The sequence below is a fragment of the Hemiscyllium ocellatum genome, chromosome 12 (genome assembly GCF_020745735.1).
Source record: "Hemiscyllium ocellatum isolate sHemOce1 chromosome 12, sHemOce1.pat.X.cur, whole genome shotgun sequence".
Lineage (NCBI taxonomy): Eukaryota > Metazoa > Chordata > Chondrichthyes > Orectolobiformes > Hemiscylliidae > Hemiscyllium > Hemiscyllium ocellatum.
Genome location: NC_083412.1, coordinates 40277745 through 40293946, shown reverse-complemented (window position 1 = coordinate 40293946; position 16202 = coordinate 40277745). Strand labels below are relative to the sequence as shown.

Sequence of the window (16202 nt, the reverse complement as noted above, 5' to 3'; positions counted from 1 at the left end):
TGAACAAGGGAACCACATTTGCTATCCTCCAGTCTTCTAGCACTATTCCTGTAGACAACGAGGACATAAAAATCAAGGCCAATGGCTCTGCAATCTCCTCCCTTGCTTCCCAGAGAATCCTAGGATAAATGCCATCAGGCCCAGGGGACTTATCTGTATTCACCCTTTCCAGAATTCACAACACCTTTTCCCTACATATCGCAAAGCCATCCATTCTAATTAATTGTGACTCAATATTCACATCGGCAACAATGTCCTGTTCCTGAGTGAATACTGACGAAAAGTATTCATTCAGTGTCTCCCCAATTTCTTCAGCCTCCACACGCAACTTCCCACTACTATCCTTGACTGGACCTATTCCTACCCTAGTCATTCTTTTATTCCTGACATACTTATAGAAAGCCTTTGGGTTTTCCCTAATCCTACCAACCAAGGACTTTTCATGTCCCCTCCTTGCTGCTCTTAGCTCTCTCTTTAGATCCTTCCTGGCTACCTTATAACTCTCAATCACCCCAATTGAACCTTCACGCCTCATCTTTACATAGGCCACCCTCTTCCCTTTAACAAGGGATTCCAAATCCTTATTAAACCACGGCTCCCTCACACGACCCTTTCCTCCCTGCCTGACAGGTACATACTTATCAAGGATGCTCAATAATTGCTCCTTGAACAAGCTCCACATATCGATTGCACCCTTCCCTTGAAGCCTACTTTTCCAAGCCACACATCCTAAGTCATGCCTCACCGCATCATAATTTCCCTGCCCCCAGCTATAACTCTTGCCCTGTAGTGCACACTTATCCCTCTCCATCACTAAAGTAAAAGTCACCGAATTGTGGTCACTGTCCCCAAAGTGCTCACCTACCTCCAATTCTAACACTTGGCCTGGTTCGTTACCCAGAACCAAATCCAGTATGGCCTCACCTCTTGTCGGCCTGTCTACATAGTGTCAGGAAACCCTCCATCACACATTGGACAAACACCAACCCATCTAACGTACTCTAGCTATAGCTTCCCCAGTCAATATCTGGAAAGTTAAAGTCCCCCATAACAACACTCTATTACTTTCACTCTTCTCCTGAATCATCCTCGCAATCCTTTCTTCTATGTCTCTAGGACTATTAGGAGGCCTGTAGAAAACTCCTAACAGGGTGACCTCACCTTTCCTATTTCTAAGCTCAGCCCAAACTACCTCAGATGGTGAGTTTTCATCCATCATCCTTTCCACTGCTGTAATACTATCTTTGACAAGCAATGCCATACCTCCCCCTCTTTTACCCCCACCTCTGACCCTACTAAAACATTTAAACCCTGGAACCTGCAACAACCAATCCTGTCCCTGTTCTACCCATGTCTCCGCAATAGCCACAGCATCGAACTCCCAGGTACCAACCCACGCTGCAAGTTCACCTACCTTATTTCGTATACTTCTCGCATTGAAGTATACACACTTCAAGCCACCTTCCTGTTTACAGGCACCCTCCTTCGAGATCGATGCCTTGTTCCTAACTTCCCTACACACCAGGTCCTGCACCCTAAGCTACAGTCTAGGTTCCCATGCTCCTGCAGGGTTAGTTTAAACCCCCCGAAAGAACACCAGCAAACCTCCCCCCAAGGATACTGGTGCCCCTCAGGTTCAGGTGTAGACCATCCTGTTTATAGAGGCCCCAGAAAGAACCCCAGTTATCCAGAAACTGGAATCCCTCCCTCCTGCACCATCCCTGTAGCCACGCATTTAACTGTTCTCTCTCCCTATTCCTCGACTCTCTATCACGTGGCACGGGTAACAAACCAGAGATAACAACTCTGTTTGTTCTAACTCTGAGCTTCCAACCTAGCTCCCTGAAAGCCTGCCTAACATCCTCATCCCTCTTCCTACCTATGTCGTTGGTGCCAATGTGGACCACGACTTCGGGCTGCTCGCCATCCCCTTAAGGACCCGGAAAACACGATCAGAGACATCACGTACCCTTGCACCTGGGAGGCAACATACCAAACGTGAGTCTCTCTCGCCCCCACAAAACCGCCTATCTGTGCCCCGAACTATCGAGTCTCCAATAACTATTGCTCTGTTCTTCTCCTCCCTTCCCTTCTGAGCAACGGGGATAGGCTCCGTGCCAGAGGCCTGAACCCCATTGCTTACCCCGGTAAGTCCCCCCCTCCACAAGTATCCAAAACGGTATACTTGATATTGAGGGGAACAGCCGCAGGGCGTCTCTGCACTGGCTGCTTCCTCCCAATCCCCCTCACTGTCACCCATCTGTCTGCAATCTTTGGAGTTACTACTTCCCTAAAGCTCCAATCTATGACCACCTCTGCCTCCCGAATGATCCTAAGTTCATCCAACTCCAGCTCCAGTTCCCTAACACCGTCTTGGAGGAGCTGGAGATGGGTGCACTTCCTCCAAGTGTAATCAGCAGGGACGACCATGGCATCCCTCACCTCAAACATGTTGCAAGAGGAACATTGCACTGCCTTCACTGCCATCCCTCTAAAAGTAACCTTAAAAAAACTAGGTCTAAACACTAGAATAAGCAAAATGCAGCACTTACCTTCTTACCACAACGGGTCTTATTATTAGGTTAGAGGAGGAGGGCGGGTGGGAGGCTCTACCTTTGTAGTGCCTTGGGTTCTTCTCCTGCGCGCCTTTATAGGGGAAAAAACAAACAACTTGCCCAGGTAAGCTTGTGCTACACCAGCTTCTGGGTCCGCTCCGCGCTTTTTCTAAAAAAAACTTTCAAATTTAAACCGTTAAACAAACGTCACCGAGCCTTCAAGCAGCCACTGCCAAACAGCCCTTACCCGCTCTGCTGAGAGAGTGCTGAGACATTGTAGCTAATCTAATCTGAATGAATGATTGTATCCCATTCTTTAGCCACTGAAAAGGTCATAGAGACAGCATTGATTCATGTGCACCATCTTGCTACTTCCAGATGTGACGAGTGAACACGTTCCTGGTTAGCCTCCCATATGTTACCCCTTATAAACCTGAGGTCATCCAAAATCCTGCTGCTGTGCCCCAACTCATACCAAATGCTTTTCTCCCAACACCTCTGTGTTTACAATCCTGTACTGCCTCTGTTTAACTACCTTGAAGCAAAATTCTCATCCTTGCTTTCAAACCTCTCCATGATCTTGCCCCTTTTTTATCTCTATAATCCTCTCTAGCCTCACAACCTCACAAATATCAACACCCTGCAAATTCTGTACTTTTGAACAACTCCAATTTTAATCAATCTAACACTGGGTCTATACTTCTTGCTAGCTGGATCCCAACATCTCATATTCCTCCCACAAACTTCTCTGTCTCCCTATCTGCCTTTCTTCCTTAAGGGAGCACTTCTAAAACCTAGCTCCTTAACAAAGTTTTTAGTTATCTGCCCTAGTATCTCCTGTATGTCTTGATGTCATATTTTGTTTTATAATGCAATGGGCTTTGAGACTTTATTGCAATAAAAGTGCTGTATAAATCTGAGCTTTAGTTATTACGTTAAGTCCCCACAGACTGAAACTATCATAGCTTCATCATCATCTTTAAAATATCCACATTAGCCTGGATTTTGCAGTCAGTCATTTATAGAACAGAAAGAGGTGATTCACCCCATCGAGTCTACACTGGCTCCCAAAGGATCCATTTAATAAGTTCAATTACCCTATTTGGTCCCTATAACCCTGCAAGTTTAATTCCATCCTTTATGTGACCATCTAATTCCTTTTCAATGTAATTGATTGTTTCTACATTCACCAGCCTCATGGGCAGTGAGTTAAAGACCATCCCCCTGCAAGCCTTGTTTAACTTTGTGTCTGCTATTTCTTGAATAATCAGCCAAGTTTTTCCTTGTCCACTGTCAGTAAACCTGTCAGAATCTTGTACATCTAAAGAGGTTTCTTCTAAAACAAAACAAGTCATGTTGTGCAGCTAGATATTTAAGGCTACTCTGCCAACCTACCAGAGATCTTCCTTTCTGTTACTAGCCTATACTTGGTGTATTGTCTCGTAATGCACACTATCTAATTTCATTCCACTCCCCTTAATATGGTAGATATTTTCTTATGGTTACCTGATTCCTTTCCCAATGTAGTTTTTTGATATCTTTACCACTCCAAATACTATTTCTGTATTGCACCAGTGATATATTTTTAAAATTTCGTTCTGCTAAAGAAAGCAATTTTTATCAATTCTCTATTCTCAAATTGAGATTTGAGCCGCCCCTGCCTTATTAGTTTCAATCAACCGTTGCTTTTCAATTTAGCCCTAATGGAATAGCACTGGTGGTGTTTTAATATATGGGAAAATTATCTCTTTTATACAATTTGAAAAACCTAACTGAGGAATGCTTTTATATTTAAAGCTTCTGATTAGTTTGCAAATATTAACATTTTGGCTGTGGTGTAGTAACACTGGTTTACTGTTAAATTCCACTGGTTTAAACACGCACACTGTATATATGTGTATATTGTGTAGGTGAGCTATGCCAGATATGTTTGGAGTTATTGCAATCTCATGTGAATCATTTAAAAATGTTTTGTTCCAAGGCATTTAATGTGTGAATATTTTCTCTTACAGCTCCAATGACAGATAAACCACCCAAGTTCCTTTATCCTTTAGAAAACAGGTTAAACCCTGTGGAGGCACAGCTTGGTAAGTCAAAACGTTTTTACATTTTCATGCTATGGATAAAGTAACCTGAGATTTCTCAGAGGCTCAGCAATTGTACAATGAATTGCTGCAAGTCCCTTAATGGGAAAGTTTCCTTGTGATAGCCTGCATCAATTTGTCTCCTGTATGTAGGTCACAGGAGCCATTAATGATGATCAGGCGCAAGACTGCTTAAGTTCGGGCAGATTTCTGCCACAAAAGCCAGAATCAAAAACACATTCTATGATAATACTGAGTAATGCCACTAATTTCCAAAAGCAATTACTTACAGAATATATATTTGGACTTTTATATGAGTGATTCACGATTAGTCCGTGGCCTTACATACAGAAGATGGACCCTTTGGTGACAGTGTGAGAAGATAACCACTCAGTGATTCTGTAGCCATTTCATGTTGTTTTTTTCTGTAATTCATTTCAGCCAGCTTTATCTTATTTAACTGTTTATTAAATATGATGCAACACTAGCATTAAAATAGTAAAGATTGCTTGTTAGAGATATGAAGTGAATCTTTGACCCTGTATTAAATATCAAGCTTACAGGATAGTATTTGATAAAGGCAACTTTGTTACCAGGACTCTATTCTAAAAATGGAATTGATGGTCATGATTAGAATATTCAATATATTTCTGCCTTTTTACAGTTTCTGAAACAGTGCCGATGGCATGATACCAGTCATGTTACTGAGCCTGGGGTGTAATGTGTGAATTAGTTTATAATCAATAATAATAATAATACTCTAATTGTCAGTGTCTGCAAATAATTCAGCTCCCTGATTTTGTTGGTTTCATTCATTTACACATAGCAGTGTAGAAAGGACCCTAATTTGAACTTGTTGCATCCTTTTTAAAGATTTTTCTGGTCATATTTGCTTTTTGCTGTTTGATTTCTCACAAATTAAAACAAAGTGCTTTGCGATTACCTTGAGATAAAATGCAATTTAGATTTTGATCTTGACCTGTTACTAACCTGGGTTAAAGTTGGATGAATTTTGATTCCAAACTGTGGTAAATCCAGGATAAAACGGTATGTTTTCAGGGGAGGGATAATGTGATATATTGCTTTAAAAAGGAGATGAACCTTAAATAAAGTGTTATTATGTATCATTGCCAAGATTGTGGTCCATCAGGTCTCATTGTTACCATACTTTAATCTCAGACTGTGGTGAACACTGGTTACGGGGCATTATTTCCTTATTAGACCATAAATATGCCCCAATTAAGCAGAGTTGCTGCAATTCATTTTACTGAAGTGATGCAAACAACATTCAGCACCATGTCAAAATAACGAACATGTGAGTGACTTGGTCATTCGATGTTTTATATGTTACATTTACTAAATGGCAAAGTTTGGTCAATTAATGGGTTACTTGTATAAAAGTTGGTGTATTATTAAAAGCAGATTTTATATTGCCTGTGCCAATTTGAAAAATGACTTCCATTTGAATAAGTTTTACTTTCAGTTTTTTCTATTTTTGTCAGACATTTGTCCCTTTTCTGGCAGCAGTATAATCTCAGCAGGAATGGCAATAAGTACTTGGCCAACATTAAATTTTTTACACTCTGTTGCACAGTGGCAGATAGTGCCACAAATACATTGCTAACTCACACCAATCCACAATGCTGTCAGATTCACTGAGAAGGAACGATAGCTTGCAGCATTACTAAGCTAAAGAGACTATTCATTTTCATGTCAGTGCACAAATCCTAAATACTTGTTTTATTATGTGTTTCTCAAAATGGGCCAGTGGCAGGTGCATTACTGAAACTGTATTCTTGTTTTATTAGTTACAGAACAAAATCTTTGTTAGCTTGAAGTACCCACAGCAAAATGCATCTTGCATTGGCAATTATGATAAAATGATGCCTTCGGTTTCTTATCAATCTCAATTACAGAAATATGCATAGAAAGGAGACGAGGAATTGAACTGTTATCCCAGCAGTTCTCAGTAGCACACTGTTAATGTCTTTATATTAGCTTTTGTTTGGCTTGATAAATATTTATGCTGAGAAAGTACAAATGAATGTCGCAGTTGGCATAAAACCACATTAATTATTAACACAAAATGCACTTTTGTGAAAGTACCTTGTGGCAAGGAACAAAACAGAAGAGAAAAAAGAAAAGCACATGAAAGGGAAGATCAAAAGCATATTCCCTGTTTAGTAGGTGTTCTTTAATAATAGAAAATAAATAAATATGAATTCTAGATGATAGCATTATAGAGGCTGGCACTGACTTTCATCGGTAGGATTATGTTCTCTCAAGCAACAGTTCATACACTCAGTTAAAAATATTTGCCAACAGCACATTAAGTTATTGCTTTGTTAATATTGATTCTTTTTCCATGACTTCAATGATGATAGTGATTTCAACTTCCAAACAGTCACCCAGTGGAATGCCTGTGCCATCCACTTGACCCCTGTGGTGTGATGCCCGGTCTAGTTCAGGGCCAGACTACGTCGCATACTTAGGTGTATTGTGTGGCCTGGCTGAACATCATGTTGCAGCTCACTATGCCAGTACAATTATCAGGTGGCAGAAAATTCTTCAAGAGGGCTACAATTCTGTGCCAATGTGCCAATCGTAAGATGTAACGTTAATGGAAAGCAATATACAAACTCACAAGGGGCACAACATATGTATTCTAAAAACAAGAGTCCTAGATATTAATGGAAATGTTAATTGGAATATTACTTTCTAGATGGGAAAGCAGAGATGTGGGTTGAGATTATATTTCACATGTTTCTAAGATTTATTGAAAGAAATGCAGAACAAATGCAAAGGATTAGAATCATAGAGATGTGCAGCACGAAACAGACACTTTGGTCCAACTCGTCCATGATGACCAAATCTCTTAAATTAATCTCGTCCCATTCCAGATGCCTTTTAAATGTTGTAATTGTACCAACCTCGATCATCTTCTGTGGCAGCTCATTCCAGACATACATCACCTCTGCGTGAAAAAGTTTCCCCTTATGTCCCTTTTAAATCTTTCCCCTCTCACCCTAAACTTATGCTCGCTAGTTCTCTCTTCCCCCAACCCTGGAAAAGACTTTGTCTATTTACCCTATCTATGCGCCTCATGATTTTATAAACCTCCATAAGGTCACCCCTGACCTCCGACGCTCCAGGGAAAACAACTCCAGCCTATTCAGCCTCTCTCTCTATAGCTCAAACCCTCCAACCCTGGCAACATCCTTGTATATATTTTCTGAACCCTTTCAAGTTTCACAACGTCTGTCTGATAGGTGGGAGACCAGAACTGCACACAATATTCAAAAGTTGCCAAACCAAAGTCCTGTACAGCCGCAACATGACCTCCCAACTGTTACACTCAATTCCTAGAACTTTCACTGATCTTCTCAAAACCTGGCATAATAGGCTAAAAATGCTGCATACTGCATTTTGCAAGCGTTATCACTGTGGCAGACTGACCTTTCCTCCCTTTCCAATAAATTCTGAATAGAAATAATTTTTTGAGTTTGCCACTCTGTCAGTGAATTTCACACAGTTGGGGAACATATTAGAAATTCAAATCGTACCTTGAACATAATGCATGTTTCATATGAACTGTCAGAAACATCATTTTCTGTGTACGTCTAAATTTCCTGATAGGTATTGTCCATGGGAAAGTTTGTCAAGGTGAAACCATAATGTGAAATTTACCCTGTCCGATAATTTCCTTTTTCTGTTCAATTTTGATGTTAGGATGTTCTAAACTGCTTTCATGAAAGCTTATATTAGAATGTACATATACTGTATTTATGCCATTTGGTGCTTTATAATGGTGAAATTGAATGTCTTTTACTTGATTGAACCAATGATTTCGGACAAATGCTGAGTAAATGCTTAGTTCTTGAAAGTAAATTTGCATCTAATTCTGATCTTGTGGCCATTTTATTATAACTTAGCTACCTACCCTAAAGAGAAGCTATGGTGAACAAAATTTTTACATGCTGTATATCGTTTGAAGGATTGAATTGACATAAAACAAATCAATTTGCATTGTGAAGCTCTGTACACATGGTCAGCTGAAATAGACCCAATGTCATATCGGCCCAAGTCCACTGCCGCCGAAACTGGGTCATGTTACAGCAGTTCTGACAGATGCCTTGTGCTAATGAGAAGTTGAAAACTGTTTCATAACTCTGATATGAAATTGGTCAAAAATAGGCAGAGCTTACAGTCTGCAAATTTGCGAGAGTGTGATGCTGGAAAAGTACAGCAGGTCAGGCAGCATCTGAGGAGCAGGAGAGTCAATGTTTCAGGCAGAAGCCCTTCATCAGAAATGTCTGCAAATTTTCACTGGTTTCCAAAGTCCAACCAAGAGTCTGTAATTGTGTTTTACTTATCTTAAAGTGGAGCCAGAAGAAGCAGGATTCTTGTGCTGGTTTGCCAATTTTTGCTCCATCCTGATCACTTCCCTAACCCAACTTCAGGAATTAGAGTCAGAGAGACATACCCCACAGAACCAAACGCTTTGGTCCAACTCATCCATGCTGACCACACATCCTAAACTAAGTCTCATTTGCCAGCACTTGGCCCATATCCCTCTAAACCCTTCCTACTCATGTACCCATCCAGATGACTTTTAAATATTGTGTTCATACCAGCTTCCCACCACTTCCTGTGGCAGCTTGTTCCATACATGCATCATCCTCTGCATTAAAATGTTGCCCAGGTCCCTTTTAAATCTTTCCCATCTCATCTTACCCCATTCTCTCGAGTTCTGGACTATCCTCCCCTGGGAAAAGACCTTAGCTATTCACCCTATCTGTGCTCCTCATGATTTTATAAACTTCAATAAGGTCACCCCTCAGTCTCTGATGTTCCAGGGAAAATAGCCCTAGCCTATTCAGCCTCTCCCATTAGTTCAAACCCTCCAACACTGGCAATATCCTTGTAAATCTTTTCTGAACGCTTTCAAGTTACCCAGAACTATAAGACTAGAATTGTATGCAGTATTCCAAAAGTGGCCTTCGTGAAGTAATTTTGTGTCCAACTGAGAGCTGCATTGGAGCTGCCCACAGATCAGTGAGATTCACAGTAAATATCTGACTACCTTTTTAAAAGGGTATTGGATTCAGGGCACCTTGTCTCAGTGCTGAAAACTCATTTTTTCTCCATATTTGTAACCAACAAATATCTTTGGGGTATCATTGGATTGCTTAATAGCACAAAGGATCTGTCATTTTTCATGGAAACCAAAACAGAGGCAGGATATGATAACATGAAGGAAATGAATGATCCTGTGCCTGAATGTGAGCTTGATATTGTTGTAACCACTCAAAATTGAGATGCTGTCAAGTGCTGTTATGACAAATACTTAGCTTGAGTTTATTCCATTCTAGAAAAGCTGGAAAACTTTAGTTTTCAGGGGGTTTTTTACACTATAAAATCATAACTCTCTAATTACCATTTATGTATCAAACTAAGATGTGTAGACCTACATCCGGAGTCTTGGGAAATGCAACTTTGCAAATCAGTGTTAATACATGCTATTTTCTCTTCAACTGTCACTCTTGCTGTTCCCAGTCAAGTAAACAAGCACTTATCTTCAGGATGAGATGGGCAAATCAATTTCTTAGCTTTCTCACTCATTAAATGCTTTTGCAATCATATTGCAAAAATGTGACAGGAAAGTGAGTCTAATTAAAGTTTTATCCCATGTGCTACATAAGTAATATTTCTCTTAGTAGGACCCTAGCTCTGCATAAAAAAATAATCAAACTTGCCACAGGCCAACTCTGTGATTTAGCAAATAGTCATATTGAATAAACAGATCTCAAATTCATTTTCATTCTGTCTAGAACAATAGATATTTTCTAGGTTTTGCCAAGTTTAATTGACATTCACTGCTACTTTTAACCATTCTAGAGCCAAGAACTACATTTTGATTCTTCAATTATTATATTGTGATGCGTTACTAATATCTAATGCATGGTTTATGTCATGTATGATTAAATAAAAACATTTAGATAGTAATGTTGAAATTCAGGTTTATTAATAACAAAAATAAAGATAAAATAATTGATTTCTAACATCTTTGTTGATCTGTAAAGCACTAATCAATGTTTTAATCACCGGACATCATGCAAACTCTAAAAGCGTCTGTACTCCATGATTGTGATTGAACTGTGGTTTTGTGGGCAATTCTCTGAATAGACTCTTCCTTATATGATTATTTCTAGAAAAACAGAAATGCGGTTAGATGAGTTTCTTTTCAGAACACAATTATTAGAACATGGCATTGTTGTTCGTTGTCACAGGGACAGTGTAATCATTTCAAAGGAAATTGGGTAACACTTTGGAAAAAGATATACGCTGGGTAAAAGGAGGGATAATTACCTGGAGCAAATAGGTCCATTCAGGTGTAAACACGAACATATGTCACATCTTTCTCTGTCACCTGTTTCTTTATTAAAATTAAAAGCCCTGATTTTAATTTCTGAATGTCTGATGTGATTGAGAATGCAATAATTGCGGTGACCTTTTTACACAATTCTTGCCTACCTTGTATTGCCCACCATTTATATAGGCATGCCCTAGTCAGCGATAGAAGGTTACAATACAGACAGAAGAGGATCTCATTGATACTCAAATAATACACTATTGTGCAATTTAGACACCAACTATATTTTAACTTGCTGACAGCTGTGTTCATGCTTGATACCAGAGGAATCAGTGGCCCAGCAAAGTACTAAAATAAGCAGTTACATTTTAAAAGATTTTTCTATGATCCAGAAAGCATACTCCTGCAAACTTCTCGAGATGAAATCTGAGACTCCAAACTTCACTGCCCAATGCCAGTTACTTACTCCCGACAGCTGCTTGAATGAATTCCCAACTGAGGTCACCTTGCTCAACGACAACCTCCAGCCGAGGTGCCATTGAAACCAAGGGGAATCATGACTTGTATATTAAAATCAGAATTGGAATGACTAGACTTCCATCTGTCAAGTTGAGGTGAACATGATGTTCTATTAGCTGCACCCTCAAATCAATCCTAGTTTGAATTGGGATTCATAATTCTATGCAATAACACAAGACCCCCACCTCCATCAATGTTCCACAGCTAATAAACCATTACTAAAAATCCAAATGCATATTGGGCATAAAATTTGTCAGGGAACATAGGAAAAAAAAAGGAGGACTTGAAAATAATTCCTACTTCCCTCAACTATGGCTTCTAAGTCATAATTAAATAATTTTAGCAAACTGTCAGGAATTAAATTATTGCAAGGTTTGGATGATAGAATCAACATCTGGTACTGCTTAATTAAAATAAATTAATTGTATACAACTTTTATATATTCCTAGATTAATTGCATCTTTTCATCCACATTCATATCTCACTACTGCACTAAATTAAAATATGATAATTATCTACAACATTTTCCTAATACTCATGCTGCAATAAAATTCATGTGTTTTTCTATTTCACGTCTATATTGTAACTGATGATTTATTTCCTAAACACATCTTCAGTTTCCATTCCTCTCTGTACCAAATTAGACAATAGACAATAGGTGCAGGAGTAGGCCATTCTGCCCTTCGAGCCTGCACCACCATTCAATATGATCATGGCTGATCAATTAATAGCTCTTAGTTCATTTGCCAATATTGACACTGCAACATTCCAGAAATGGGAGGTGACAGAGTTTTGAACTATTTTAATTATCAATGTCACTGAAATCACATATATTCACTATTTCTAGTGTTTCCCTATCTAAAAGAAGTATGTTTTCTATTCTTGTTAGATCTAAAGTGAATGAAGTGGCAATCATCGACTTTGAAATTAATTTGTCATTGTTTGGCTATTGCAGATTAATTGACTTTGTGTTTATTATTTTCTATTTCCATTTACACTACAATTTCCTATTTTCTTTCCCCATTGGTAATCTTAGATATGTGGGGCTGCTTTATTTCTGCAATATTTAGTGCTGGGGTTCCTTATTGGGACAGAATTTGTCAGGTGCATCTGGGAGGGTTTCTTGAAATAATACATAGATAGTCCAACTAGGAAAGGGGCTGTACTAGACCTTGTATTGGGGAATGAACCCGGCCAGGTGACCAAATGAGGGAGCATTTTGGTAACAGTGACCATAGTTCCGTAAATTATAAGATATTTAAGAGAAGGATTAGACTGGTCTACGGGTGAAGTGCTAAATTGGGGGAAGGCTAATTACAACAGTATTAAGCAGAAAGTAGAGAAATTTAAGTGGTGGGTGTGGGGGGGGGGGGGGGGGCGGGTTCTGCTTGATGGTTAATCCACATCTGTCATGTGGAAGTCTTTTAAATTCCAGATAATCAGATTTTGGGACCAGCATGCTCCTGTGAGGATCAAAGATAAAGTTTGCAATGTTCATGAATCCTGGATGACAAGGGACATTGTAAATTTAGTCAAAAAAGGAAAAGGAGGCATATGTAGGTTTAGAAAACTAAAATCAAACAAGACTCTTGAGAAATTTAAAGGAAGTGAGCAAGAAATTAAACAACTGTGAGGAGGGTTAAATGGGGCCATCAGATGTCCTTGGCTACCCGATGAAGGAGCAGCACTCCGAAAGCTTGTACTTCCAAGTAATCCTGTTGGACTATAACCTGGTATTATGTGATTTTTAACTTTGACCACTCCAGTCCAATATCGGCACCACCACATCTTGGTAAATTGGATTAAGGTGAATCTAAGCCATTTTACATGTATATTAGGAACAAGAGGGTAGCTAGGGAAAGGCTAGGTACACTCAAGCACAAAGGACATAGTGCATGCATGGAGCCAGAATAAGTGAGTGAGGTTCTTAATGAATACACCATGGAGAAGGGAATGGATGATGATAAGATTAGGGAGGAGTATGTTGATATTCTGGGGCATCAATATTATGAAGAAGGAGAGTTGGCTTTCTTGAAATACATTCAGGTAGATGAATCCCCAGGGCCACATGGGTTCTATCCCTGGATACTGAGGGAGGCAAGTGAGGAGATTTTTGTGTCCTCTTGAGGCACTCCCTTGGAGAATGGAGAATAGCCAGTGTTCCTTTGTTTGAGAAAGGCAACAGGGATAATCCAGGAAATTATCAGAGAAGATTCTTGGGGCAGAATTTGCTCACATTTGGAACAAAATATGGATTAACAATAGTCATCATGACTGGGGAGGTCACATCTCACAAAGTTTAGTCGGTTTTTTGAGGAAATGAAGGAGATGATTGATGAGGATAGGGCAGTGGATATTATCTACATGGACTTGACAGAAGCATTTGACAAAGTCCAAAATGGTAGGCTGATCAGGAAGGTTAAGACATATGGGATCCAGAGTGAGCTGGTACGTTGGATACAAAATTGGCTCAGTCATAGAAGACCAAAGATAGTTGAGGATGGCTTTTTTTGATGTGAGTTCTGTGACCAGTGGTGTTCCGCAAGGATCAATGCTAGAACCTTTATTGACTTGGGTGGTCAAATGCAAAAGGAATATATAAAGTAAATGATAGGACCCTTAGGAGTATTAATCCATGGATGGGTCTGAGGGTGCAAGTCCATAGCTCCCTGAAAGTGGCAACACAATTAGATAAGGTGTTAAAGATGGTGTACAGTATTTCTGGCTTCATTGATTGGGACGTTGAGTAGAAAAGTTGGTAAGTCACACTGAAGCTGTATTAAACTTCACTCAGGCTACATTAGAAGTATTATACACATGTCTGGTTGCCTGTGGGAGGATATGGAGGTTTTGAAGCTAGTACAATGTCTCTGTTTTATCAGGAGGCTAAGGAAATTCAACATGTCTACAAGGACTCTGACCAATCTTTAGAGATGCATCACAGAAAGCATCCTATTCTGATATATCACAGAAAGCATCCTATCCTGATGCATCACAGCATGGTATGGCAACTGCTCTTCCCAAGTCCACTACAAACAATAAAGAGTTGTGAACACAGCTCAGTCAATCATGCAAACCAGCCTTCTTTTCATTGACTCTGTCTATAATTCCCATTGCCTCGGGAAAGCAGCCAACATAATCAAATATCTCTCCGACTCTGGTTATGCTCTTCCATGCTCTTCCATTGGGCAGAGTATATAAACGTTTGATTGCATGTACGAGTAGATTCAAGAATGGGTTCTTCCCCTCTGTTAACAGACTTGTGAATGGACTTCCCAACTGTTAATTCAATTTCTCTCTTTCTGCACCTTCTCTGCAGCTATAACACAGTATTCTGCATCTATTCTGCTCCCCTGGTGCCTTTTCTATGGTAATATTTGTCTGTATGTCACACAAAACAACACATTTCAATGTATCCCAGTACATGTGATGACAATCGATTAATCAATCAAAATAGGTTGCCTGAATTGGACTGTGTTCGTGATAAAGAGAGGTTGGACTAAGTTGGATTGTTCTCACAAGAGTGTGGGAGAATGAGGGGTAAGCTAATATAAATATATTTATATTATATATTTATGGATGGATGGATAGTCAGAATCTTTTTCCTCATGGTGAAAATGTCATATACTAGGGCCCAGAGGCTTAAGTTGAAAGGGGAAATATTTAAAGGAGATGTGTGTGACAAGTTTTGCACATAGATAGTGGTAGAAATGCACTACCAGGGGAAGTGCAAGAAGCAAGATATGATAGTAATGTTTAAGAGGCATTTAGATAGGCATACGAAGAGGCAGGGAATCAAGGAAATGTACCATGTACCGGCAGAGGACATTAGTTTACAATGGCAACATGGTTAGCATGAATATGGTTGGCCATAGGCACTAATCCTGTGCTGTACTGTTCTATGTTCTGCGCAATGATCTAGGCAATTGATAACTATGTTGTAGAGTTAAGATCCTAAAACACATTTAAGCATCAATTTTTACTCTCCAATGAAAGCACACCTACAAAGTGTATATACAAGAAACCATGAGGCCCATTAAGTGTCATTGGTGACCATTATTTCAAAGGATTAGAGAAACCATTGTAAATATTCCAGGATTTGTGTTATGTTACTATGCAGGAGCACAGTGTCATAAAAGTCACTTTTCATTATATTTATTTGCAATGCGGTCTTATGGTTATTTAACAATGGTTCCTAATACAGATTTTGACCTTAAGGACTTCAATTGGAAGATAAAACATTCATCAACAATGTCCATTCCAACATTAAGTTGAAACCCCTCTGTTAAATTGCACTGTATTTGTTACATGTATAGAATCAGTCATGAAATACTAGTCTTGCAAGAAAGTTTAAAATGTTAGTCATGAACAAATTCAATCCAATCGGTAAATTATGCTTTCTGTTTTGGTGAATGTTGAAATATGTGTGAATGACTGCTACAATTTTACCAACTTAACTGTTCAATAAGTTGCTTTGCTTTTAATTCACTTTCCGACAGATGTAGAGTGCTAACTACAGCTTTTAATCTTGCCACACAGGATGAATCTGGGGCTATTCTCAATACTTTCCTACGTGCTTTTGTTCTTCCATTAAGTGCAACACGAGACCCATTTTGATCATTTGTCTGACATTATTTCTGCCCGTTCCCTTCCTGTTGGAAGCAGTTAATA

General features: G+C 39.3%; 1 protein-coding gene across 1 annotated transcript in view; it reads left to right on the top strand.

The window, feature by feature from the left end:
- Positions 1 to 16202, top strand: part of il1rapl1b (interleukin 1 receptor accessory protein-like 1b) — a 1284802-nt gene that overhangs the window by 885510 nt on the left and 383090 nt on the right. Inside the window, exon 6 of the mRNA XM_060833276.1 lies at positions 4568 to 4642. Within this exon, the coding sequence (XP_060689259.1) occupies positions 4568 to 4642 (75 nt within the window). The remainder of the gene's footprint in view (positions 1 to 4567; positions 4643 to 16202) is intronic.